This window comes from Gymnoscopelus braueri (genome assembly GCF_963280865.1).
Source record: "Gymnoscopelus braueri genome assembly, chromosome: 3".
Lineage (NCBI taxonomy): Eukaryota > Metazoa > Chordata > Actinopteri > Myctophiformes > Myctophidae > Gymnoscopelus > Gymnoscopelus braueri.
In genome coordinates, this window is record NC_137612.1 from 20,137,437 (window position 1) to 20,162,155 (window position 24,719).

At 41.4% G+C, this 24,719-nt stretch overlaps 1 protein-coding gene across 1 annotated transcript in view; it reads left to right on the forward strand.

Annotated features, from left to right (window-relative positions):
• The window catches only part of phactr3b (phosphatase and actin regulator 3b), a gene marked incomplete at its 5' end in the record, with an annotated part of 45,948 nt that overhangs the window by 16,097 nt on the left and 5,132 nt on the right, over window positions 1-24,719 (forward strand). Inside the window, 8 exons of the mRNA XM_080423465.1 lie at window positions 1,572-1,733; window positions 2,205-2,282; window positions 2,856-2,996; window positions 3,811-4,041; window positions 4,144-4,348; window positions 5,442-5,632; window positions 6,418-6,571; window positions 23,067-23,122. Coding sequence (XP_080279591.1) covers window positions 1,572-1,733; window positions 2,205-2,282; window positions 2,856-2,996; window positions 3,811-4,041; window positions 4,144-4,348; window positions 5,442-5,632; window positions 6,418-6,571; window positions 23,067-23,122 — 1,218 coding nt within the window. The remainder of the gene's footprint in view (window positions 1-1,571; window positions 1,734-2,204; window positions 2,283-2,855; window positions 2,997-3,810; window positions 4,042-4,143; window positions 4,349-5,441; window positions 5,633-6,417; window positions 6,572-23,066; window positions 23,123-24,719) is intronic.

The following is a 24,719-nucleotide window of genomic DNA, read 5'->3' on the forward strand; positions in this document are numbered from 1 at the left end:
TTGACCCGCTTCCCGTTGTTTGAGGTCAAAGACCGAGGCACCCACTGTGCGGTTGCCTCGGGTGTCAGTGAAACCCAAGGCGCCAATTTGCCACTCTTTCACGGATCGATGAGCTCAGTTATGTTTGGGCTAACGCTGTGCAAACAGTCTGGATGTCTGTGATGTTATCAATTTCCATCCCCTCCGTGTTATTCCATTCAAATCCTCCGATTTCCATCCCACTCGGAGCTGTACGTGAGAAATTGTATAACAAAATGAGCTACGCTTGTTTAGGCGGCTAAAGTATATGTTCTGCCTGAAACAAACGCCACAATGTTACACCCGTGGAGTGACAAAAACAAAGTGTGTTAATACATTAGGATTTCATTTTATGTGGGCTTATCATTCTGGACTTTACCATATATTTAAGAGCTAAATGAACAGATTTTGTGATGTTACACTGTTATAGTAGATGTTGGTAATAGATAGAAAAGTGGAATATTATTGGAATAATCCCTCGCACAGCCCACAGCTCAGCTGTAAACTCACTGAAGTGTCAGGCAGCTCGTTGTCAGAGACAGACTGTGTAGGAGTGTTGTCTATTTCTGCTCTTCCTCTCAGAGACCATGCAGGAACATCTCCCTGTCTCCAACACCCAAGTACAGCATATAACACAAGTCAGCTTTCACAGCACACCCTGCCTGCTTCTCTGCTACTTTGTCTGTTGTTCCATTGTAATCCCTTGCTTGGGCCTAGCTTAGCATGGAGGCTTAGCATTCCTCTACAAGTAGTCAGAGTGCTAGCTAACAGGAATGGTTATTGATACTTGGTCAAGGTCTGCCATTAGTACAAATAAGTTGAGATTGTGGTATCCAGTCATGTGAATAAATTCACACCTCAACTCAATTAAACAATAATGATTATTTTTGCAATCCACTGCGGAAGCAGAAGATAGCCTGCATTATTGGCAGCAGTTTCCTAATTTGGTCTGTGAATGCATGGGCAATTAAACTGAGGCTAATTTAATTTAATTCCATGTGTCTTTCAGAATGACTTTTAAGGGCAGCCTTTTGTCCCTGTGCCTGGAACAAGGACGGTCTGTCAACCCATGGAACTATGTGTGTCAGATGCAAACAATAGCATTCACTGTCTTCTCCTCAGCAATCAGACTGGAATCAATCAAGCTTTTACAGTCAATGGCCTACATCCACATTACCCTCATGAAATAGAGTTGGCCCTATATCAACTATTGTAGGTAGAAATTCTTTGAATGTTCAACTCTTGTGGGGTGCTAATTCACACCCCAGGAATGTTAGTTGATACTGCAGTGCACGTTATGTTATAATAACCACATGTTTTGTGTGTGTGTGTGTGTGTGTGTGTGTGTGTGTGTGTGTGTGTGTGTGTGTGTGTGTGTGTGTGTGTGTCTGTGTCTGTGTCTGTGTCTGTGCGTGTGCGCGTGCGTGTGCGTGTGCGTGTGTGTGTGTGTGTGTGTGTGTGTGTGTGTGTGTGTGTGTGTGTATGTGTATGTGTGTATGTGTGTGTGTGCGTGTGCGTGTGCGTGTGCGTGTGCGTGCGTGCGTGTGTTGTAGACATGACGGACCAGCAGAGGGTGCTCCATTCTGGCTGCCCGGTCTCAGGTGTCCGCACGCCCCCCGTCCGGCACAACAGCAAGCTGGCCAGCAGCATTGGTCGGATCTTCAAGCCCTGGAAGTGGAGGAAAAAGAAAAACGAGAAGCTGAAGCCCACTGCGAGTGAGTGAAGCTCAGTGACGTACAGCCACTTTAATGAAGCACACAGGGCTTCTTGAATGAGTTGCACCCCCGTCATTTGGGGTCATTGTTATGGATCTTTGATTAAAGGTGCAGTAAGTGATATTTTTGGGTTAAAATTGTGTTAAATAGCTCTATATTTTCAGGCCGCGATACCAATTTCATCCAATCTGGAGAAAGAACTCATACAGGATACAGGATAAATAAACAAGTGATATTGGAAATGATGACAAAGAAATGAGCGGACAACATTGAACAATATAAAAAATGGGTTACCTCTCTCCTGATAGGATGGAATTGGCAGCCCACCTGAAAAACACTTTATAGCGATGATTATCAGATTTAAGAACACCGTGAAGGGTGGATTTGCTACCATGCAGGCCCAGCAGTGGTTGTTTTGTGGTTAAACTGTGTAAAACAGTGGTATGAATGGAAACCGTTTGTGTCATTTAGCGCTGGAGAAGAAAGCAGCGACACAACAGCAGAGCAAAATGGACCTCGTCAGCAGGGGCACGGAGGAACCAGATCCAGGTGCATAAGGAGAGGGCATGGATACGCACGCACACACACACGCACGCACACACGCACGCACACACGCGCGCAACAAAAACTCATGTTGCTATGTCAGTGGTTCTCAAACTTTTTCATGTCAAGGACCCCAACATTTACATGTATTTGGCCCGCGGACCCCCATCTCAAAATATGTTGTTCCAGGGACCCCCAAAAGCAAAGATTTGAGTGACAAATGTTTTGCACAAATTTTCTTGATTTTTCAAAAATAGCAGATCTACAAGCTCGTAGCGCGGCACTCGGTGCCGCGCTATGAGCTTGTATATCTGCTATTTTTGAATAGCCAAAGTGTGAAATAATGCTTTTTAGCTCAAATCTAAAAATGACACAGATGCGTTCCAGGTCTTAATGGGTTAAATTGTTTATTTCTTCTTTTTGACTTTTTTTATGCCACGTAGCACTTTGAGATTTGTTTCAAATATGAAGTGCATCATAAATAAAATGTATTATTATGATTATAATTATTAATTATTATTATCCCATCATAATTATAGTGACCCATTCTTACCCTTTTCCACTGTGTGTTATATGTAGAGTCAGATCTAGCCTGTGGGGTTGACCATGATGATCCAGACAGCCCCACACAGTCAGACGGTGAGGAGAGAGACGAGGAGCCCATGGTCCCTCTGGCCACCACCTTGGAAGAACTGCTCAGTGATCTGAAGACCTTGACGGGTAAAATGACTGACTAAACTTTAGACACTAAACAAGCATCACAGGCACTCACTGCAAACCTACTGCAAATACAAATTAAAGACTCTATTCAGCACTGTGATTGGCTAGCGAGACACATGATGAAATTAATAACCTATAAATAGGACTTCCATCACTGTGATGACCACACCGCCCACTTCACACTGGGTGTGATTTTTTATATTTTTTCTGGAAAATGAAAAAAATTAAATACAATAAAAAAAATATATAAAATAAATCAAAAAGGTTATCGAAAAAACATGGCCCCTCGCGTATTAGGAGGGCAGGGTGAGTCACCAGAACCAAGGACAGGTGTTTTTGATTAATCTAACATGTTAAAAATGGAGTTTGAAGTTATAATGGGTTTGTATAGGCAGGGGGCGTGTCTGATAAAATGAATATCAAATATCTAAATACTGAATCAAAAACGGTCCGGGGGAGCCTGAGTAGACGATAAAATGACCAAAAGTTTTTTTGAAAGTGAAATATCCCTTTAAGGTCCTGTGTATTCAATTCATCGAGACCACACATAGTCCACATATTTTTCTTATTCTTGTGGACACTAGGGTAGGGCCTGTCATAATTCTAGCTGAAAATTATTGTTGACAAATTATTTTCAGCCTTGCATTTGGCAATTCTTTTTGTATGTAACAAATTTTATGTAACTGTAATGTTCTATTGCTTGCCCACAAGGTGGAGCCAAATATCACTGAAGCAGATCTTAACCTCGCCACCATCGCAACTTCTCATCATTTAGGGCATGGTTGAAGAAGTTGTTGCTGTTGTGTAATTTCAGTACAAGACCTGACAGAACATTCAAATGCAATTGGAGACCGAGGTCAGAGCGTGGAGATAGAGAAGGACTGCACGGCACTAACTGTCCCGAGCAAAGACCAATCCTTGGGGAAAGTGGAGGCCCCTGAGGGGAAACAGGAGGCCACCACGGCCCCACCACAGAGACGAGCCAGCACCCCTCCCCCACCCAACATGCCGGTCAAACTGCTCACCCGACTGGGCAGTCTAGAAGGTCGGTCTGCCAGGACAAAGATTCGATATGTTACGTAACAAGATGACAAAATGACCCAAGTCAGCACTGTATCACAATATGAAATCTCCCCTTACCATGCAGGCCCTCATCCGGTACCGGTGAAGAAGTCCCCAGCCACTTTGCCCAGGAACTTCACTCTTCCTAAAGATCCACAGGGCTCCCTGCTGCGAGGCAGGATCTCCACACCGACTGGGTCCCCTCACCTGGCGCTACACCCAAAGCTGCCCCCCAGCTGCATCATCGAGGAACTGCACCGTGCCCTGGCCAGCAAACACAGACAGGACAGGTAACAACATCAGGATTAGATATGATCTCTGCTGTACATCTGTATGGTGGCTCTTTATGCCCAGGATGAAAAGATGCCAGCACTCTCAGGCATAAATAATATGTGCCATTTTGTATGCACTACAGAAAATAAATAAAATAAAAATGTTTGGCCTGTGACTTTCATCACCGTTTTAGGACATGATGAGGAAATTACCCCTCTTTATAGATGACACACAGGTCAACAGTTTTGTGTATTTTGGGTACAATTATGTAAAAAGTCAGTGTGCTTTGCATAAGGCAGAAAAATAAAGAACAGAATTAATACATTTTAGGAATAAAATGGTTTTGCCTTTTCTCACACCATCAGCAATAAACTCGTATTTGTCGGGAGAATTGTATTGTGCAAGAGGATTTATCCTTAAATCGAAACAATGTTTTAACCACTTGAACCCTATGATTAGTTGACCAGAGTCCCCTAAGGCGCTATATTGTCAAGGCCCCCTCCTGTTTACGCTATACACTAATGATGATTGACATCACAGGCTGACTATATGAAGTCGGAGATCCAAATTGGAGCCATTCCATCCCTATGTGGATCCCGAGATCCACATGATTCTATTTTATTTATCTATTTGTAAATGTATTGACGTGGTTTATGGGATTTCTTTGGTTTGGCTTTTCCAGAGACAGCAATCTCCCTACACCAGATGGTAATTACTAGTGACCCACTGTTAGTAGACGTTTAGATTCACAGTTATGGGTGTAACTGCACACTGATGAAGGCTTTATGTCTAAAACTTAGTTTTTACTCCCTTCAGTTTTGTGCCTACCCGTGTCCCTTTGATGCCCATATATGAAGATCTCTATCTTTCTGGCCTTGTCCCTATATAAGGGGATTTCTTTGCCATGATTCCTGTTGATCCTGATGTTACATTTGTGTTCAGAGATCTTAGGAGTTTAACTCTCTTTGTTTTACCAGAGCAGTAAAATCACCATAGGCAGTTCAATTCATAAACCACATATTTGGTTTTGCATGATATGTGCCATCTGAACTTTACTATGTAAGTGGAAAGCATTGATTAGTAGGCTTTTCTTTTGCACTGTCACTGTAGCTTCCAGGGGAAGGAGGTGCGCTTTTCTCCGAAGCGGCGCTTAGATGGCCGTCTGTCTCGCACCTCCAGCACCGAGAAGGAGCCCGTCGGCGAGTCAGAGAGCAAGAAGGAATCTGATGAAAATAAGGAGAACCGGCGCATGGATGAATACTACAGTGACCAGGAGAGTTGGAATGAGTCAGTTATCTCCGGTAGGTCTGCTGATAATAACACACATTCACAAAATAATTAATGTATAAAGCCAGTATAATCCAGGCATCGTGTGAGTGGATAAAAAATAAAGAGTCCTAATTCATGGCCAGCCAGTCGGCCAGTGATGTCAATTTGATTGATTGATTGAATACTTTATTAACAGTTTGCAAATAGTACAGTGGTACGATTATACAATGGTGCTAAAAGGATAACACAAAAGCCCTAAGGGCTTGTTTCCATTGAGGTCCTGTGTATTTAATTCAATTCATCGAGTATGTCAGTACCCATAAACAGCTGTCTGAGGTTACCTTGCCCGTGACTCAATGTAAACGAGTGTTTGTATTTCACTTTTAGATTATTATATATTAATAGTAATACCAATACTAAAATACTATGCCATACGTAATATATTAACTACTGTACGTTAACATGAACATATGCCTGTTTTACAGAAACTATTATGTCCACAGCTTTGAAGAACTTAGTACATGATTGTTTGATTAACACTGTGATATAGGCCAATTGACGCGGCAGATGTTAAGAATGGACAAAAAAATGTCTGTGATGATTAATTTTAGATTTGAGGAGAATGGACAAAAGTCGCCTGTGTGACGATTCGTTTTAGATCTTAGGAGAATGGACAAAAGCCGTCTGTGTGACGATTGGTTTGAGTTTAGCAGCTTCAGCCGCGAAACGCGGCAGGGCAGACACAAAGGTTTGGCTGGTGACCCTAATTTGCTGCTAATGCTCCGGCAATAACAAAACAACACAACCCCACCAACAGGAACACTTCCACGCGGAATGAGGAAAGAGCTGCTGGCCGTGAAACTCCGCAACCGGCCCAGCAAACAGGAGCTGGAGGATCGCAACATTTTCCCCATGCGCAGCGACCAGGAGCGCCAGGAGATCCGTCAGCAAATCGAGACGAAGCTGGCCAAGTGAGTGGCTCTGTGTGGACCCGGCTACCCGTCGACACGTCCAGTTCATCGTCATCAGCCCTCTACCCCTCCCCTTCTTCACTGTGTCCCATGTATGTCTGTTTCATCATTCAACATCTACACACTATCTCAACCCATCCGTTGCTTTATCACCAGTGGTGGACAAAGTACTCAACCCCAGTATTTGAGTCAAAGAATAGTCCACTGAAGTCTAACGTCACTTCCCCATTCTAAATTCTAAATCACGAGTATAAGAACTGTGTTCCAAAAACAAAAAATGAGGTCAGTGATTTTACTGAATGGATATGAAGCATCAATTGATGGTGAAAGGGTATTAATTCAAAAATAAAGGGCCTGCCTACAAATTGACCACAGTTCGTAGGCTTAAAAATGACCCAACGACTACATCTCCCATTAAACATGCGTGCGGATTACGGCACTACCGTCGCACGTAATCAGCATCACGTTGTGTTGCACTGGATTTCTTCTTTCCGTTGGAGAGTAGCGTTGTCAGTTCTCAGTTGTTTCATCAAACAAACATGTTTTTACTGAGCGTGACGTGCTTCAGTGGGGACAGAGAGTCACGTGGTTTCCTACTCTAGTTTCCAACGCAACTTCCAGGTACCACTGCCGAATTAATAAAGCTACTCATTTGTTTATTTTTGGAACACAGTTCTAACATGATGTGGAGGGAAAAAAAGTCTATGGGATTTAGAATGGGGCAAACAACTCTGTGACCCACGGGGTAACAGAAGTGACCTCAAGACTTCTGTTCTGTGAAATCAAATATTACTCAACTACAAGTTGTACTTGAGTTAAGGTACTGGAGCACTTGCTTTTAAAAAGTATTCAAAAGTGCTTTTTTTTTTAATCCAGTATCCAAGTGTATAAATTACAACGTATATTTTCTTTTTAATATGAATGCATTGCTTGTAATGGAATTTAGACATAAAAAAGATTTTACAGAAATGTAAAAATAATAATTGTGAAAATAGCAGATCTCTCACAACGCGACACGTTGTGAGCTTGTAGATCTGCTATTGTCACTATTTGAAAAATAGTGGAGTGAAAGTCATAAATATCCAAAATACTTAAATAACTTAAGTACAGTACTCAAGTATATGTACTTTGTTACTGTCCACCACTGTTTACCACCAACCATTAACAACCCCCCTGTCCTGAAACACCTGAGAATTGCCTCTACACTGGATTGATTGATTGATTGATTGATTGATTGATTTTAACCACCATATCGGCTGGGTACCTTTTCATTGCCCAGCAGATATGGATTTACAAGACACTTTACACAGTGATCAATGCATACATTTAATACATCATATACAGATGGGTATCGAATTAAAGGAAAAACCTGCATGCCTGAGTAGAGAAACATGCAATTGCATCTGCTTCCATACAGGTTTACTGTATGATACAATTAAGCAATGGATATCATATCATGCTCTATGGCATGTATCAAAATGCTGAGCATGCCCAGTTAACCTCGATTTTTGATCAAGAGGTGTCAATGGACAGGGCTCATGTGTTTCAATGTATTGTCTATGTTGTCACTGCTAAAACCTCCATGCATGTTGACGTACCCTTCTGTCTTTCTCTAACTCCATATCTCGTGCTCTCTTTGATTCAGAACGTTAAAATGTATGCTGCATGAAATGATATCTACTGTTACCTACACTAGATTTTTAATGTATTCATTAAGGCTCATTGAGAGTACGTGCGTGTGTGTGCGTGCATCCGTGTAAGGGCCTCATCACTGCCTTCATGAATATTTCAAAGATGGAAATAATCTGACCTCTGTTGGAAAGAGATAGCTTTCCTTAAACAACTGATACTTTAATTGCCTTGTCCTAGTAAATCAAAATCCCACGATTTTATTTTAACCTGCCACAGGTGCAGCTTATTTGGGTCAAGCGGTCTGAGTTTTTGGCGTATGTAACAGGATTTTTGTGAAAGGCTGAGGAGGAATGCACCAGAGAACATAATCTTATTTGCGACGTTATGTAAATGATGAGAGGGTGCTATTGTGGGGAATTAAATAGGATTAACAATCAGTTGGGGTTCATTCTCACTGAATAATACAGTGCAGCATCTACTGGAAGTCTTATGCAACACCCAGGTGGAATGTTTCACCTAACGGTTACAATGCTGACTTGCTTGCCATTGACATTTTGACAGTGGAGAAGTCTTAACACCAAGCAGTATAATGTAACACAGATAAGAGTAAGCTGACCTCCTGGAAAACCACAAGGAAATCCAAAATATAGCTAATGTGTAATTGTGTATCATCTGTAACAGCATTGTGTCCTGGACCTTCTCCAAAGACAGTCCGACAGAGGATGAATTTGTGGAATGAAATTGTGTTTATGTGAGCTTTTTGTCACTCGACAGATGTCTGAGGTGTCAAAATATGACAAAAATCTGGGTTAACACAGGTGGATTGAACATAGTATAATCTATGTGTGGGAAATAGAACTCTCACTCTAGTGCATTCCAGCACTCCAGATGAAATCAGCATTGTGATCAAATGAATAACTTTCATTTGATGTTATTGTTATTAATAATAAATGATAATAACTCATTTGTTCACCCATTTTTTAATTAGTAAGTTGAGCAGGCCTCTTTCATTCTTTCCCTCTGTAGATCATTAACATGTCTGTCATACCTTTGTGCGGTTGACGTAATACCTCAGTTACTAAGTCATTCACACCTTTTTTTTTTAAAGATTTGTTTTTGGGCTTTTATGCCTATAGGACAGTAGACTGACAGGAAATGGGGAGAGAGAGATGGGGAGTGACACGCAGCAAAGGTCGTCGGGATCGGAACTCGAACCCGCGACACGCCGTCAGACTGGCATTGCAGCCTAGGGTGCCTGGAACGCCACACCGCGGCCCAGGCCAAAGTTATTCACACCTTACTGTGTATTGTTGTTCGGTGGTCTTTGCATAATTCTTTTTCTTCTTTTTTACAGTTCCACCTTAAATATGGGTTTAAATTGATCACAAGCTTTCTGTACTGAAATACATTTTCAGGCCTTTGGCCAATTCGAAAAGTAAATTGCATTATCAAGTCAAGTCAATTATATTTGTACTAGAGGTTCGGGCCGCTACACCAGCCCTCACATCTAGAGTCAGTCTAGAGAGTCTAGACTGATAGATGTCTAGACTGACATCTATGCCTATATATGGAGATCTCTCAGTCCTTGTCCCCTTTATGATATGGAGATCAGTGATGTCATCAGTATATGCCCATATATGGGCATGCTGATTTGCCCATATATGGAGATCTCTGTGTCTATCAGTCCTTGTCCCTTTTATGCCCATATGTGGAGATCTCTGTATCTGTCAGTCCTTGTTCCTTGTATGCCCATATATGGAGATCCCTGATGTCATCAGTATATGCCCATATATGGGCATGCCCCCTTTTGTGCCCACATATGGAGCTGAGTGATTTGTTTGTGCCTGATGCCATGATGACACATTGAGGTTAGACAACACATATTTTCTGCATTGGGAACTCCATATGGTTATGGCTGAGTCATGGTGACATGAGCGTGACATCAGAGGCCCGCCCGCCGGCCGCCCGGCCGGTCCTCCCTTAAGCCAATTTTAGCACATTTCATCCCAGGTGGAATCAATGTGCTTCATGTTAACCTCTTGAACCTTATTTTATACAGTAGCCTACTTAGTTAGTTTTAGTTAGTTAGTTAGTTAGTTTGTTTATGTATCTCTATCTCATGATTTAACAAAGCAGTTGAACATACAGAATAAAGACAACAAGATAATTATTGACCGAAAAGGTATGGACTGAAGCCGAATCTTATTATGCCCACATTATTAATATTTAAATTAATTGTCACAATTAGAAAAAAGGAAACAAAAGAGCAAAATAAATAAAACCAAGTATCGAGGATGCTGCAAGTCTTACATCAGAACAAACTAAACAGAACGAAAATAACCTTATTTGGCTTTGCATCAATTATACAGAATACAAAAAGACCTCACAAGATACTTTTCCTTATATATAAGTTCATTATCCAGTTTATTCCATAAGTTTACCCCAGTGGCAGATATACACCTCTCTTTGGTGTTTGTCCTTGCAATTTTGTTGTTAAAAATAGCAGTTCCCCTGAGTTCATATACTTTCTTTATCTAGGCTCAAACAGCTCCTGCATGCAGAAAATAGCCAATGTAGATCACAAAAATAGCCAATGTAGATCACCTATTTTCGCTATCACCTATTTTAAGTTATAAATTATGTTTTTGAAAATCTTCGCCTAGATTAGGCCCAGATCTTCGCCCAAAATAGGGCATGGTTTAAAGTGGTTAAGAAAACAACAACAAAAAAACAGGTGTCACAGGTTATAGTATGTAACAGATTGTACTGGCAAGTACTGGCATTCATTGATTGTGCCTTTTTTAATACTTCGGCTTGATCATGCAGACATGTGGATTTTGGTTTGGTTTTGTGCTTTTCTACAGTCAAGAAAAATACTAGACATGAACCATTTTCCCAGATGGTTTTGCAGAAAGAGCAAGATGAGAGTAGGGCTTTCACGACTAGTGATTTTTACTGGTCGACTAATTTGACCCAGTGGGACTAGTCGAAATTTACATACAAAAAAAATTAAATGTTATTTTTTTGAGCGGTGTAGCCGCTCCTATAAGTGGGGTTGGGAATTCGTCTTTCCCTGTACTGTGATTGGCTGACTCTATTCAGACCCTTTGCTTTGATTGGCTAGCGAGACGCATGATGAAATAATAACCTATAAATAGCACCACGCAAAAATATTTTTTTTTTAAGTGAGCTTCCATCACTGTGATGACCACTGTTGTTTCTAAATAACACCGCTCACTTCACACTGGGTGTGATTTTTTTTTTTTACCATTGTTTTAATGCCATCCTACAACTATATTACTATTATTATTATCCTCCTCCCTTTATTTTTATGCCGTTTTAAGGGAAGCGCTTCTGGCACAGCAGCACAGCAGCGTCTCTAAGGATCCCCATTGCCCAATAATAGGCTATTATTGGGCATACTTTTGACCCCCTTTTGATAAAAATAAATCCAGGAGACCTGGTTCTGCCAGACCCAGAATAAATTCCTAGTACGTAACACACCTACAAACCACCTTATAAGTGAAAAGCATAAATCAGAGCACTACGTCACGCTAAGCTTGGCCAATCAAAAAGAGGGACAGGGAGGAAAAACGTTGAACCGGGAGGAAAAACGTTGAGAGGGACAGACAAAGCCTCATGGAGGCCTGACCCCCTGGGTCTGGCAATAAAGTCAGGTGGATAATAATAACAGTAATGGGCCATTACTATGGCATTAAAAAAAAAAAAAACTACAATAAAAACTATATATATATAATGCCACAAATCACATCATGTCACATAACATGTTTTTCAGTTGAAAATCAGTTTTTAATCAAGGAACAGGGTCTTACGATGAAGTATACTGTACGTTAGCCTTTCTTTACCCTGATATGATTCACTATATGAGTGGTGAAAAGGTGAGAAGTAAAGACTCACTTATTTTGTAATGTCCCCACAGAAGAGTTCACAATTGGTACAGTGGTTTACAATGGTTATCACAATTCCTTCTCCGTACACTTTCACGGTATTCGTGCATGATTAGCGTAATCTCAGGTTAAGGCTGCTAATTGAAGAGATTAAGACATCAGAGTGAGATTATGGCATGGCAGAGAGTGTTCAAAGAACCGTAGATCATTTTGCAAAGGGCAGATGAGGCTTTGTTGTTCTAGTAATTTAACAGATGGTGTGAGAGCTAAGTCAGGCATCAGGGTGGTGTGTTCCAAGAGACCGTGAGGATCTTTGCGTCTAGCATCGTGCCTCCCCACGTGCAACCCTACCCACCCAGGGCATTCAACAGCTGTGTGTGCCATGCCATTCTGAATAGCACGAGTAGCAGGCCAGCTGTGCGTGCGTGTGCGTGTGTGTGTGTGTGTGTGTACGTGTGCGTGCATGCGTGCGTGCGTGCGTGAGGTTGTACATAAACGGCTTTTCCAGACACACCTATTTCCATGTGAGCTTCCACGTGTAACTCACATTTGTTGATCTGTTGTTGATCTGTGACAAAACACTCAGACAGTGTTATGAATATTAGTCGGTGTTCCATCGAAATGCAGACCACTTTGCTCAGTTGAAGAGAGAATAATTGTCAATGAATTGAAAACACAGTAAGGAATATACTGTAGGTGCATTATTCAGCATATTGTTTTATCCTGGCACATTGGTGCAATGTTCTGTTTACTGTACGTGTTCCTAAAGGGATGACAATGCTGTTTTTTATGGAGGCATTTTAGCCTGAAGTCAGCAGGTCAGCAGGAGGTATTAAAAAAAGGCTATACGTATTACACCCATCCTCTAATCGTTGCTGTTGGGCAGAAACCTCGTTTTGTATCTCCATATTTCAACGTTTTATGTTTTTAGTTTTTAGTTTTTCTAAATGAATACCCTAAGTGTCACACAAAAGTAGCAAAAATAGCAGACCTACAAGCTTACAACGCATTGCGACTCACTGTGAGCTTTGTAGTCTTTTATATCTTTTCACTTTTACTTAGTGAAACTAGTGAACATGGAAGTGGTTAAGTCTGTCTGTGGGTTTTATAAATATTAACCACTGAGAAGTATTGACTAGAGCTTGTGATTAAATGATAACTACATTGGATCCATTGGAACACGGTTTATTTTTTTCTATTTCGTTTTTTTGACATATGAGGTTTCTACCCATACAGGAACATTATGTTATGGCAACCCCCGTTTAGTCTTACGTAACGGGGCGGCCGGGCACAGGAAATAATCAATCGGGTGTCATGAGGGGAAAGTGTGACTGTAGCGTGTGCTGGGTTATGGGAGGTACTGTATGCACTATAGCTGGTCCATCAGGTCAGGACAAAGCCCAGACACACATGTATGTTTATCGGAATGTACTGAATGAACGACGCCGCACTATAGTGTGATGTACTCTCCGGAGACATCTCGATGGGAAGTCAACATGGACCACAGTTGGAATGAACTGACTAATCCCTGGCAAGCAAAAGAGCCACGTGTGGTGTGTAACAAGCATTTTAAATAGCTGAATTAATCTCAAGTTAATCAAGGCATTATTGTTAGGTAATAAAGCCATTATTGTTGCATACAACACAGTTAGTAGCAAGATTAGCAGGCAATGAAATGATTGTACTGCAAGCAAGTGTGTAGGAGAATATAATTAACCCATTCAATCCGGAAACACATCTCTGTCATTTTAGATTCATTTGGCTATAAAAAAAATAGCAGATATACAAGCTCATAGCACAGCACTGAGTGCCACGCTATGAGCTTGTAGATCTGCTATTTTTAGTATAAAATAAACAACAACAAAAAAAAAATCTAAAATGACACAGATGCTCTCCCGGTCTTAATGGGTTAAATAAGATAAAATGTAAATAAGTCATTCCATGAATGAAGAAGAAAGGAACAGGATTAGTAAAATATAAATCATGTTGAGTAAGATTGAGGTGTAGCTGGTGGTGTTGACAGGACTGTATGTCTCTGCAGTCAGTCGTGTGCAGTCTGGACTGGCAGCACAGGTGTGCATAGCTAACTGATGGTCAGCCAACATGAGCGGAGCTGTTGCTCCAGACAGGAGACAGCTGAGGCCTGCCATTGTTGTCTTACTTTAGATGACAGCACCATGTGCTCCTCCAGTACCATGTCCCACTCCAGTCCTCACTCTGTGGTGGTCTGTAGGAGAGGATGACCGGAGGGCTGGCAACTATCCATTATTTTCGAAGTGATTGTTCAATTGATTGACTTTTTTCGATTCATCGAATAACCGAGAAGATCATTTTGTTGTTGTTTTTTTGTTTTGTTTTGTTGAATATATATCAACAAATCCACACGAAACAATTCAAATAATCTAACTAAAGTGATTAGTCTGATTAACCACTTAAGCCATACTTTATATTTACAAAATGTTCTGAACATTTTCCATTACATTTTTTACCTAAAATTGATAATTGTATTTAAAAAAAACAATTATGGATGATTAAAATCGGTTTGTTTGATTACCTGTTGCACACTTACATGACTGGCCTGGCCACTGGCAGTAACCTGGACTCCACCCCCCCCCCCTCTCGCCTCCCCCTTTCTCTCACGCCTCTTGGCAAACCAAACCAAAACGTCCATCTTGTTCCTGTATTGTATGAATCACACTGAATTCATCAGGCGGACATGTTCATTCGTAGAACGCCATGTGCTGCTGAGGACCTCACAGCGTAGTGTTGTGCTACGATGGAACAGGACAGCCTGCAGGGCTGCATGTGTCATGCTGTGCATTGAACAGCTGTTGTTAACAAAGTACATTGATTCCAAAAACAAAAGACACATGGAATTTAGAATATGGTGCAACTTGTACGATGGGGTCCTTTTTTCTATTGAAAACACTGAAAACACCTGTTTCTTCAACAACAACAACAACAACAACAACATGCACCCCATACAGTAAATATGCATATTTGAAATACATATTTCAAAATATACAATTGATCTCCTATAAAAGGTACATCTTTTAAAGAAATAAATATAAATATGAAATGTGATGTGAACATGTTCAAATTATTATTGGCTACATGTACAGTATGCATACGCATGCACATACTGTATACACACACATCAGTTGTCAGTATTATACAGGTATTGTTTCAGGTATTCAACAGCGAACGTGACTAAGTTGTCCCCGGTTGCTTTATTATCACATAACGTAGATATGATTTGGCTACATTGGGATTCAAGCATTGCGTCCTACATATAACTTTGATTCAGTTAATAAAACTGTACTTCAGCTCTGTTGTGAAAATGCAATAAGCATCATAACCACTTAAACCCTATATACTTAGTGTAGGAGCCAAATGGGGTTTATATTTGTATTTGTGCACTGGATTGGATTATTGATTTGTGATAGTTGTAGGCAACGCATTGGCACTTTGATGATTGGAGTGTCTCTGTGGGTGGCCTCCAGCAGCTTACAAATAATGGTCCTCACCTGCTCACCTTAAGGCTGGTTTGACCGTGGGGGGTAGGGTGAGCTTGGAGAGATCATTTTTGTTGACCGCATTTATTGGGGATCGCTATCAGCCACAACATACTTAGTTCAAATCCATGAACGACAGCTACGTTATTTCTGTGAATTTATAATTTCTACACTAAATCTCTTCCCCGAAAAAAAAACTGCGTGAGCTTGTACTGTAGATCAGCTATTTTCGGCAAATATCCTCTGCAGAATAGGGATGCTAGGGTTCAAGCGGCCAACAATACTGCTGCAAATGTCTTTGTTTGACTGTATTTTTATATGGGCTGTGATGCAATTATGGAACAACACAGCATGTTTCTGTGCTGCATTGATTTTATATTACTTCACCTGCAGGCTGCCGCAGAATGCAGAGCAGTGGGTTGGCCAGGGACAGGGGAGGGAAACCCTCTATATCTATATTTAGCTTTTTCATCAGTGATATACTGCGGCACCAGCCATAATCAATGGCTCATATACGTCACTAACCCCAGCTACCTCAGTTGCCTCCCTCCCTCACTCTGCCAAAAGAGAGACTGTGCCTGCCATCCCCTCAGTTGGAACCGAACCCACTCCCCAACAGGGCTCTCGTAAGAGAGATATCATCAGCTTACTGCAGGCATCTACACTAACACTACATCACTACCTCTTTGTCTTCCTCTGCTTGTAGACTCAGATGATTATCATTTAAGAACAGCGGACTGAGTAAGACTGGGTAATCAGCATGCTCCTTGTGACGCGTGATTTTACTATCTATAAAACATAGATGAACATATACAAGGCATGAGTCCCCCAAATTTCCTACAGATTCGGATTCAGTTTTGGTATAGGGTATTTGTGAAGGAGACTTGAGTTATTCATGATGATAGGCCCCTCACCCACATGTATTAAGCCCCTTATGTCTGTTAGAATCTGGCAGTGTGAGAGGAGGATAATTAGGTGGCTTTTTAGGGTATTTTTAGGGCCTTTTTGGGGCATATTGGTGCTGTATTGGATGTGAGTAGTATGTAGAAGGCGAGTGACATGCAAAAGAGGGGAGAGAGAGAGAGAGGGAGGAAAGCAAAGTATGTGCTTCAGACCACTGAGCCACAGAGAAGCCAATAATTGGATATTTGTGGCGTTTTCTGCTGACACTATAGCTCAGTGTGTGAAACTGAAGCGAGAGAACAAGCACCCACATACGGCTTCTCTCCTGGGGCCCCTATAAATATCCCTGCGTTGAAATGGACGCTCAGCAGTAGACTGTAAGAATCCATCATTAGCAGTTAGAAATTTGCCATTGGCACGATTCATGGTTTCAGTGGACTAGAGAAATGATGCGGATTCAGAGTCAGCCTTATTTGTCTTTCTTATCCGCCCCCATCCATTCAGTCTCTACTCCAATAAAGTGGAAATGATCTTTAAACGATCTTAAAGGGGAATAATATGTGTGGTTTGTGACGGTTTTCATAATCTGTTTTCACTATGATGAAATATTAACGTTAGGGCTTCCCTCTCTCTTTCTTTATGGACCAGCAAGAGAACTCAGCCAGTGAAGCGATTGGTTTAACAACATCCAGACCCCTCACTCAATTAGAATAAGAGCAGAGCACATTCATTGATTCATATTGTACTTGTATGACTAATGCCGAGCCTGTCTGGGGGCATAAAGTAGCATGCATTTATTCTCGTTTCTTGGGGAAATTATTTTGCTTTTTTTGGTAGTCGATCGAGGCCAGTGAGTTAGTTCATATCTACAGGTACACTACTGACACTCATTGGGCTGCCTTCCTTTGCTTCTCTTGACCTCAAAACATTACTGTGGTACTTTGTATTTCTCTCTTCAAACATACATTCACAAGGCTTACCTGCTGTGTTGTGGTGGCGGTCACATAGAATTAGATGTTAATACGTAGGGCTTTCATAATGAAAGTTGCGTTGCTGCTTTTAATAGACTGTTGGTCAATGTTTGCTCATTAATGTTTGATCCCTATAACTGCAAACTAGGGTCGGTGTTTTCCGTCAACTAGACTACTTCTTTAGCAAACTCTTTAGTTTGATACCTGAGGTTAACCGGAAAAGGTTAACCGGATGTTTTTTCCCACTCCCAACCCTGGTTAAATAAGGGTTTGAATTATGATGACAACATGTGCTATTTGAGTCTATATGATCCCATGCAAAGGCCCCATCTCCCTTCCACCCTAGCAGCCTGTATTTGAGCCTACAGTATGGAGAGCAGCAGCACCACCAGGCCTCAGCACAATTATAGGGTTGGAGTTGGCAGATATTGTAAAGCAGTTGGACGTACGTAAGCACCGGATGTCACTGGTTGTGCATATATGGTCTGATCCAAAATCCCTCTAATTGCACGCTGTCACCACTACGTGCCACCCATGGCCCACACATGCAGTAATTAACTGTACACAATCACTTGTATTTCTAAAGATCTACAAGCTACTAAGCTAGTACCCTCTAATTGAAACATCAAATGTCGAGCCCACCCAGTGAAAGCTGTGATGTTTCGCCCCTTTTATAACCTTCTATTCCTGCACCGTTCGGGATTAGACAACCAATGATCACACTGCATGTCCCAGAATAGTTCACTAATGGTTGTGGTCTATTCATTGTTTGTTCAGGCTATACCCCCAAAATGTGTCTTTCACAATAGTTTCATGGATTTCTACCTATCATGTTGGACACCACACAGTAAAGAAAGGATTATGGAATCCAGATGGGATGATTCATCACCATGATGGGATTTTACGGTTGCATTCATATGATGAACTCGTGAACTGAAATGCGTTGCAGGTATAGGACGATACTGTAGGCTTCTTTGATGATTTCTAAGGTTGACAGAGTTTTTCTATAGCCTTTGAGAGTGAGCTCTTGAGACACAGAAGGCATTGGGAAATTGTGTGTCAGTTTCTCTCAAGTCTTCACATTAGAACGAGCGGATTCAATTGCCAATGCCATCCGTAAACTTGACCTTCAATGCGCCAACTGTTTTCTTGGATCCAATTGCAATTATTTTAATTCATGATTGAATGAATGTGAAACATTTCTATTGTATTTGAAAGGTTATAGCTACAGTACTATAATCTAAACTGCTCCTACCAGAACTGGGCTGTTTGAAGCTGCCACCATGCTGTGCTCACAGTGGACTGTCTATAGCCAGACATGCCCCCCTCCGTGATCTGTGGACATGCAGTAAAGGGCAAAGCCTTGGAGTCACACATGTGCTTGGATAAACGATTGATACTTGTTTTTATAGGCTATATAAAGCAGGCATCAAGTCTGTCTTTGAATGCGCACCATTCATCTGTAATCAATAGCACAGCAGGCCTTTGAACAAGGTAGACGTTATGGTGCATGAGCCATGAGCTATTTATAGAGGTTCTTTTATTTTTTATCTTAGTCATTTGACTGCTGATGCTGTAAGGTGTTGTGTGTGATGTGGAAAATGATTGCCCATGCCCTGTGTTCTTTAATCAAGATGCACCCATACATGTGCACTCCATCTTTCAGGTCCATGTTCGAGTAACACGAGACATTCAGGTCAACATTCAAACACCCAAGACCTGATGTCAGATCTGCACTTTGTCTAAGTTACATAAACACTAAACTTCCGGTGTTCTTGGATGAAAGAGGATTCCTTTAATTTCCCCTGGCAACTCTACTGCCCTCGGGCTGTCCTGGGCTCATTTAGACAATGCATTCAGCCATAGCAGCGCTCCCACCCTCAGACCTTGCTACTGTAGAGATAGAGCTAGGCATTAGGTTCCACATCAGTGGGCAATAGCAAGCCACTGTCCACCCCGTGGCCCCTGACTCATCCCGTTTTCCTCTGGTGACATTCCTATCAGCCCCTGCTCTTACAATGCGCACATCGCTTTGACATGCTTGTGAGTTGTCCAACAAATGAGGAACTTTTACATCTCGCCAAGCAGCTGATGAGTACTCGAGAAGAGTAAATGACTGTAGAAGGCTGGGAATAAAAAGCCATTTGAACTCTATGACCAAACAAATGCTCTTACACCCCTTCAGTTTTCCCAATGGATTTTGTTTTGTTTGTTTGTACAGTGCCTTCTTTCCAAAAGTTCTGAAAGTATTCATTAAATATCCTTGGTATATTTCTGGTATTAGCAGTATCATACACACAATGCATCGTGCAAACAGCCAGAGCCAAGTAGAGCCAACCTAAATTCAGATTATATAGACATTTGTTTTTCAAAACAAAACTGTACTGGGTTTTGTGATGTTCTATATGGTCAGAATCAACTATGTTTGTGTTAGTTTACAGGTTAAAAGAGTGACTTTGAGAGCTGTTTCACCGTACAATGTAAGTCAAGGTTGGAGCAACTATTTTTGTTTTCTCGCCCACCTTTGGAGTTACATCATGGCTAAGTAACTACACAACCCAAACCTCTGCCAAAGTGTCCTTGCCTTTTAAGTATAAGTATATGGTTCAAATGATTGTGTTTAGTCATTAGGTTAGAAATTGGTAAGTTTAGGTATAGGTTTGGTGTGGTTAAGGCCAGGTTAAGGATCTAAGAGGGTGGTTATGAAATGACATGACCTCAAACTCCCAGATAGTATAGCCTTCTATCCCAAAGTATTATAGAAATGTAATTATTGATGATACCCTTGTAACAGCAAATTATAGAGCAAGAAAGTCAAAATGGCAAGCAAGTAAGAATAAGCTTGACTTAAAATAAAATAATTGCACAAAATAAAGGATGACATCACAAATGTTGTCAAAATGTTGTAGTCAAGGTAAAGGCAGCACCTTAACTGTAACAACAATAAAAGACTCAGGTCTGTTCAAGTTATTTAATGAGTTCCTACCTTTAGTTTCTAAGAATAACTGCTTTTGTAGCAGACACATGTGGAGGTAGTTACTGTATGTGTTGGTTATGCTCAATCTCCTGGATCACAGATGCCCTCCAATTACTGATGCCCGCTGTGCTGTTGTGGTGCTTCATTCAGACTGGAGGTCTGATGTTTGCATAATATACATATGACTGTTAACAATCAGTCATGTACAGCTAATATTGGAATGTTTTACAGTAGGCTATGTTAACTCCACCTAACCCTTTGATGACAAGATCTAGCTTTGTGATTTTGGAAGAGTAAATTGTAGGGGACATACATCACTAGGACATGGTTTCCTTATCATTACATTTTCCCATGCTCTGAGCTCACATTCCAAGTTGCTAGAATGCACCTGTGCACTATAACTGGGCTGAAGTCAGCAATGTTTAGAAAAGGCGGAGCTTTCCCAAAATAGATTCAACATTTCCACAAAGCTAATGTCTCTTTCCAAGACAGCGATTCTTTCTCAGCCAGCACTTTCAGCTAAAAAGGTCAGGCGACTGAGCCGTGTCTGGACACTGGATGCGAGCCAGGCATGTTGTTCCTCTCCCCAGTCAGCTGTGGGGGGTGTCTAATGAAGTTGAGGTGCAGGGTACATGGGTACAATGTAATGACCCCTTGCTGGTCGGTTAGAAAGGTGGCTTTTAGGGGGCGCTCGGGTGGGTCTCTTCTTGTTTTTAGAAGTAGCTGGCACTGTTAAGAAAGAAAAAGCAAGTGCGGTTCCTCTGGATGCCTTTGTGTTTAGGCATTGGGTGCTCAGCTATGAATATAACTAGATTCAAATACCATGGAAAAAGCGGCACTCCAAAATGAAGGATGCAAGACTGGCTCAGATAAACATTCTTATTTATTGGGAACGCTCCCCAATGCTTTTTCCACCTCGGTGGTATTTGAATCTAGCTGGCACAGTTGTTTGAAGTGTGGTCTTGGAAGCCGCAGCATTGCATCTTAACAGCTGCGTGGCTAACTTGGTTTCCTGGACAGTGTGTATGTTGGGGGTAGGGAAGGCAATAAGGCATTCATCTTGGAAAGTCATCTATGGAATCTTAGATTTAAGATGCTGTGGCATGCAGAGAATTTATGTGCTGTATTTTTGTCATACCAGTACAGCCCCTCTAATGTTGTTTTGGCTCAACTACGGGGCTGTGCTTTATTTGGAAGAATGTCAGATTTTATTGTATTATTTTATTCGCACATTTGATTATGTATCAATTATTTCGTTTATGTTATATTTGTTAGGTATTAGAATATATTACACTTTTTCTAATCAATAATACAATATTGTAAATTATACATCACACACACACAGGCTGTTTAATTATATAATTATGAATATATAGTCCACGCTACAGCAGATCTGATATTCATTATTAGGTATGTCAAACTTCGTCAAATCAAATGCCATCTCAAGGACTAGGGACAATGCTGATGTACTCTACAGTTGTAATTGTAATATATTTCTTATGTTACGATCCTAGTCTATGCAGCAGTTTTGATGAAGGCTTGCTAAGGGAATCTCCTCCTCGGCGGCTCCGCCCCTTCACAAATGATGAATACGTATGAAAACAAAGGGGCGGGCTCTCCTCTCTCCACAGCAAGCGGCACTCTCCAGTGTTGCCATGTCGGCTTATTATAAGCGACTTTGGGCTTGCTTTTCTGTAAAGTCGCTTGTAAATATTGGTAGTCTTCGGGTTGCGTTTTTTTGGGCTTGTTTCTAAAGTGTGCTTATTTTGGGCTTGCTGTGTAATGTTGTTTAAACCAGTGGTTCTCAAACATTTTCAAGGACCCCCAAATTAATATGTACCGGTATTTGTCTGACTCTGCAAACCCCCATCTGAAAATATTTTTATGCCAGGGACCCCCATACAAGATGTGTCTTGTTAAGATGTTACAAAAATATTCCACATTTTCTCTCTAGAATTTTTGGAAAATAGCCATAAAGTGATATCACTTTATGGCTATTTTCCAAAAAATATGTTTTCCAATAAAATTGTTTTCCTAGAACTGGTTGCTTATTTCTTTCCCACCTGGCAACACTCGCACCATCTACTACTCTCATCAGGTTGCGAGGCAGAACAGAACTGAAGTGAACAGAGCGCAGCAGCACAGAGGAGCGCGCACTGTGCACACACAGCATCAGCAACGGATACTTTCACTGTACTTACTCTACTGATGATCCTCACTTTCACTGTACTCTTACTGGGATCGTTTACGCTTTTGTTCATTCAACTTTTCCAGTACCTTGTTGTAGGCGGGATGATGATGATGATGGCTTCAATCATAGAAGGACAAGTCGCGTGATAAACGCGCAACTTTTATTTAGTCCCCGATGAGGAGGTGGCTTCGAGTTTTTGTAAAAGAAGTCGGTTTTTGCTCTCACGATGGGACGTGATGGGAGTGTTTTCTTGTAAAAATGTGTAGATCGCGGTGCTCGATCTACACATTGATGTGCAGCTATTAAAACTAAAGACTGTGAGACAGTGAGAGACTTTGGGGCGGGAGTGAAACTGGATCCAAAATGGTCCAGAACGTAATTTTGGTGTTTTTTCGTAGGAGACTCAGCCAGAGGCCATTACCTGAAGAACTGGAGGGTCGAAACATCTTGAAACGTGAGTAGCCCTGTTTAATTTAATCATCGATTTTATTATTGGGATCTAATGATAATAGCTGATCAGAGTCCAACAGTCCAAGAAGTTTCAGAGTGGTTGGCCAAAAGTAAATTAGCCTATCCTTTAGATTTTAAATGTGTGGTTGTTAAAGTTAATTGGTGATGAAGACATTTATTTTCACATAGATTTCTATCATTACTTGGTTCACATTTCCAAGCTTACTGTGATTTACAGTGAACTGTCAGTTACACCAGATTATGTCCTGGAGTTCTTTGAATTACAAAAAGTTTAGCTTTCATTTGGGGAAAAGGCTTGATCTGATATAAGAAACTACAGTAACGCAAATATATGCCTGATTTGATTGATTGAATACTTTATTAACAGCTTGCAAATAGTAGCCTACAGTGGTACGATTATACCATGATGCTAAAAGGATAATAACACAAAAAGCCCCAATGGCTTGTTTCCATTGTGGTCCTGTGTATTCAATTCATAAAGACATACAACAATATACAAGACATCATCAACACTGTATGTACAGTAAACAGTTGGGGTGGAGGTGGGGTGGGGGGGGGGGGGTCATTTATGGTGTTAAGCTTATATACTTTTCTAGTTGCAAATTGCAGACAGTTTTTGATGTCTGCTGGTAGGGCATTCCACATTCTGGTGGCATAGCAATAGAACGAATTTAACCCCATGTTTGCGCCGAAGCCTATTCTTGACACTTCACATCCACAAAGTCAAAAAGTAAAATCTAGGATGCAGCACAGTCAACTCAGATCACATGGACCGATCATGACACTTTTACTGTGACTTCTTCATCTAAGAAGCTTGAAAGCCATTTGCTGGCTTTTTGTGGCTCTTTTTGCGTATGTAGGTGAGTCAGACAGCCATGGCTCTAACGTCAGACATTGCACCTGTGAGCCTGACCCACAGCAGCTGTCTGTTTTAGCTAATTTTATATAGCTCTCTCTGTCCCTTAGCACAGTCACATGTGCATGCAAAAGAACACACTTTATTTAGGTTCCATGATCGCTATTAGGACACTTAAAGTCTGAGCTGCAGCCAGGGAATACAGATTAAACCTACATTGGATCCATGATGTGTTACCCCTTTACGTTCATAACTCAGAACCACAGCCAGTGGAAGAACTCAACAATGGCATTACATTTAATTAATCAGCTCAGGCCAGTGGCGTACCCACCATAGAGGCAAGACCCCCCCCCCCCCCCTTCGGAGCGGGGGGGGGGGGGGCTCGCCTGCCCTAAACGTAATTCCTGGGAACGCCACTGGCTCAGGCTGACACTTTCCGTCTCTTTAAGGTCCAGATAGTTGTTATAAATACAGAGATTTAAAAACAAATTTAGCACCATCTTCCTGCTCCATCTGATTAATCGAATCCTACTGAATACGAGCCTTAATCTGCCAATCTCCTTTGCGCGCTCTCTCTCTCTCTCTGTGTCTCTCTCACACACACACATGCACGCACACACACACACACACACACACACACATGCACGCAAGCACACGCGCACACACACACACACACACACACACACACACACACACACACACACACACACACACACACACACAC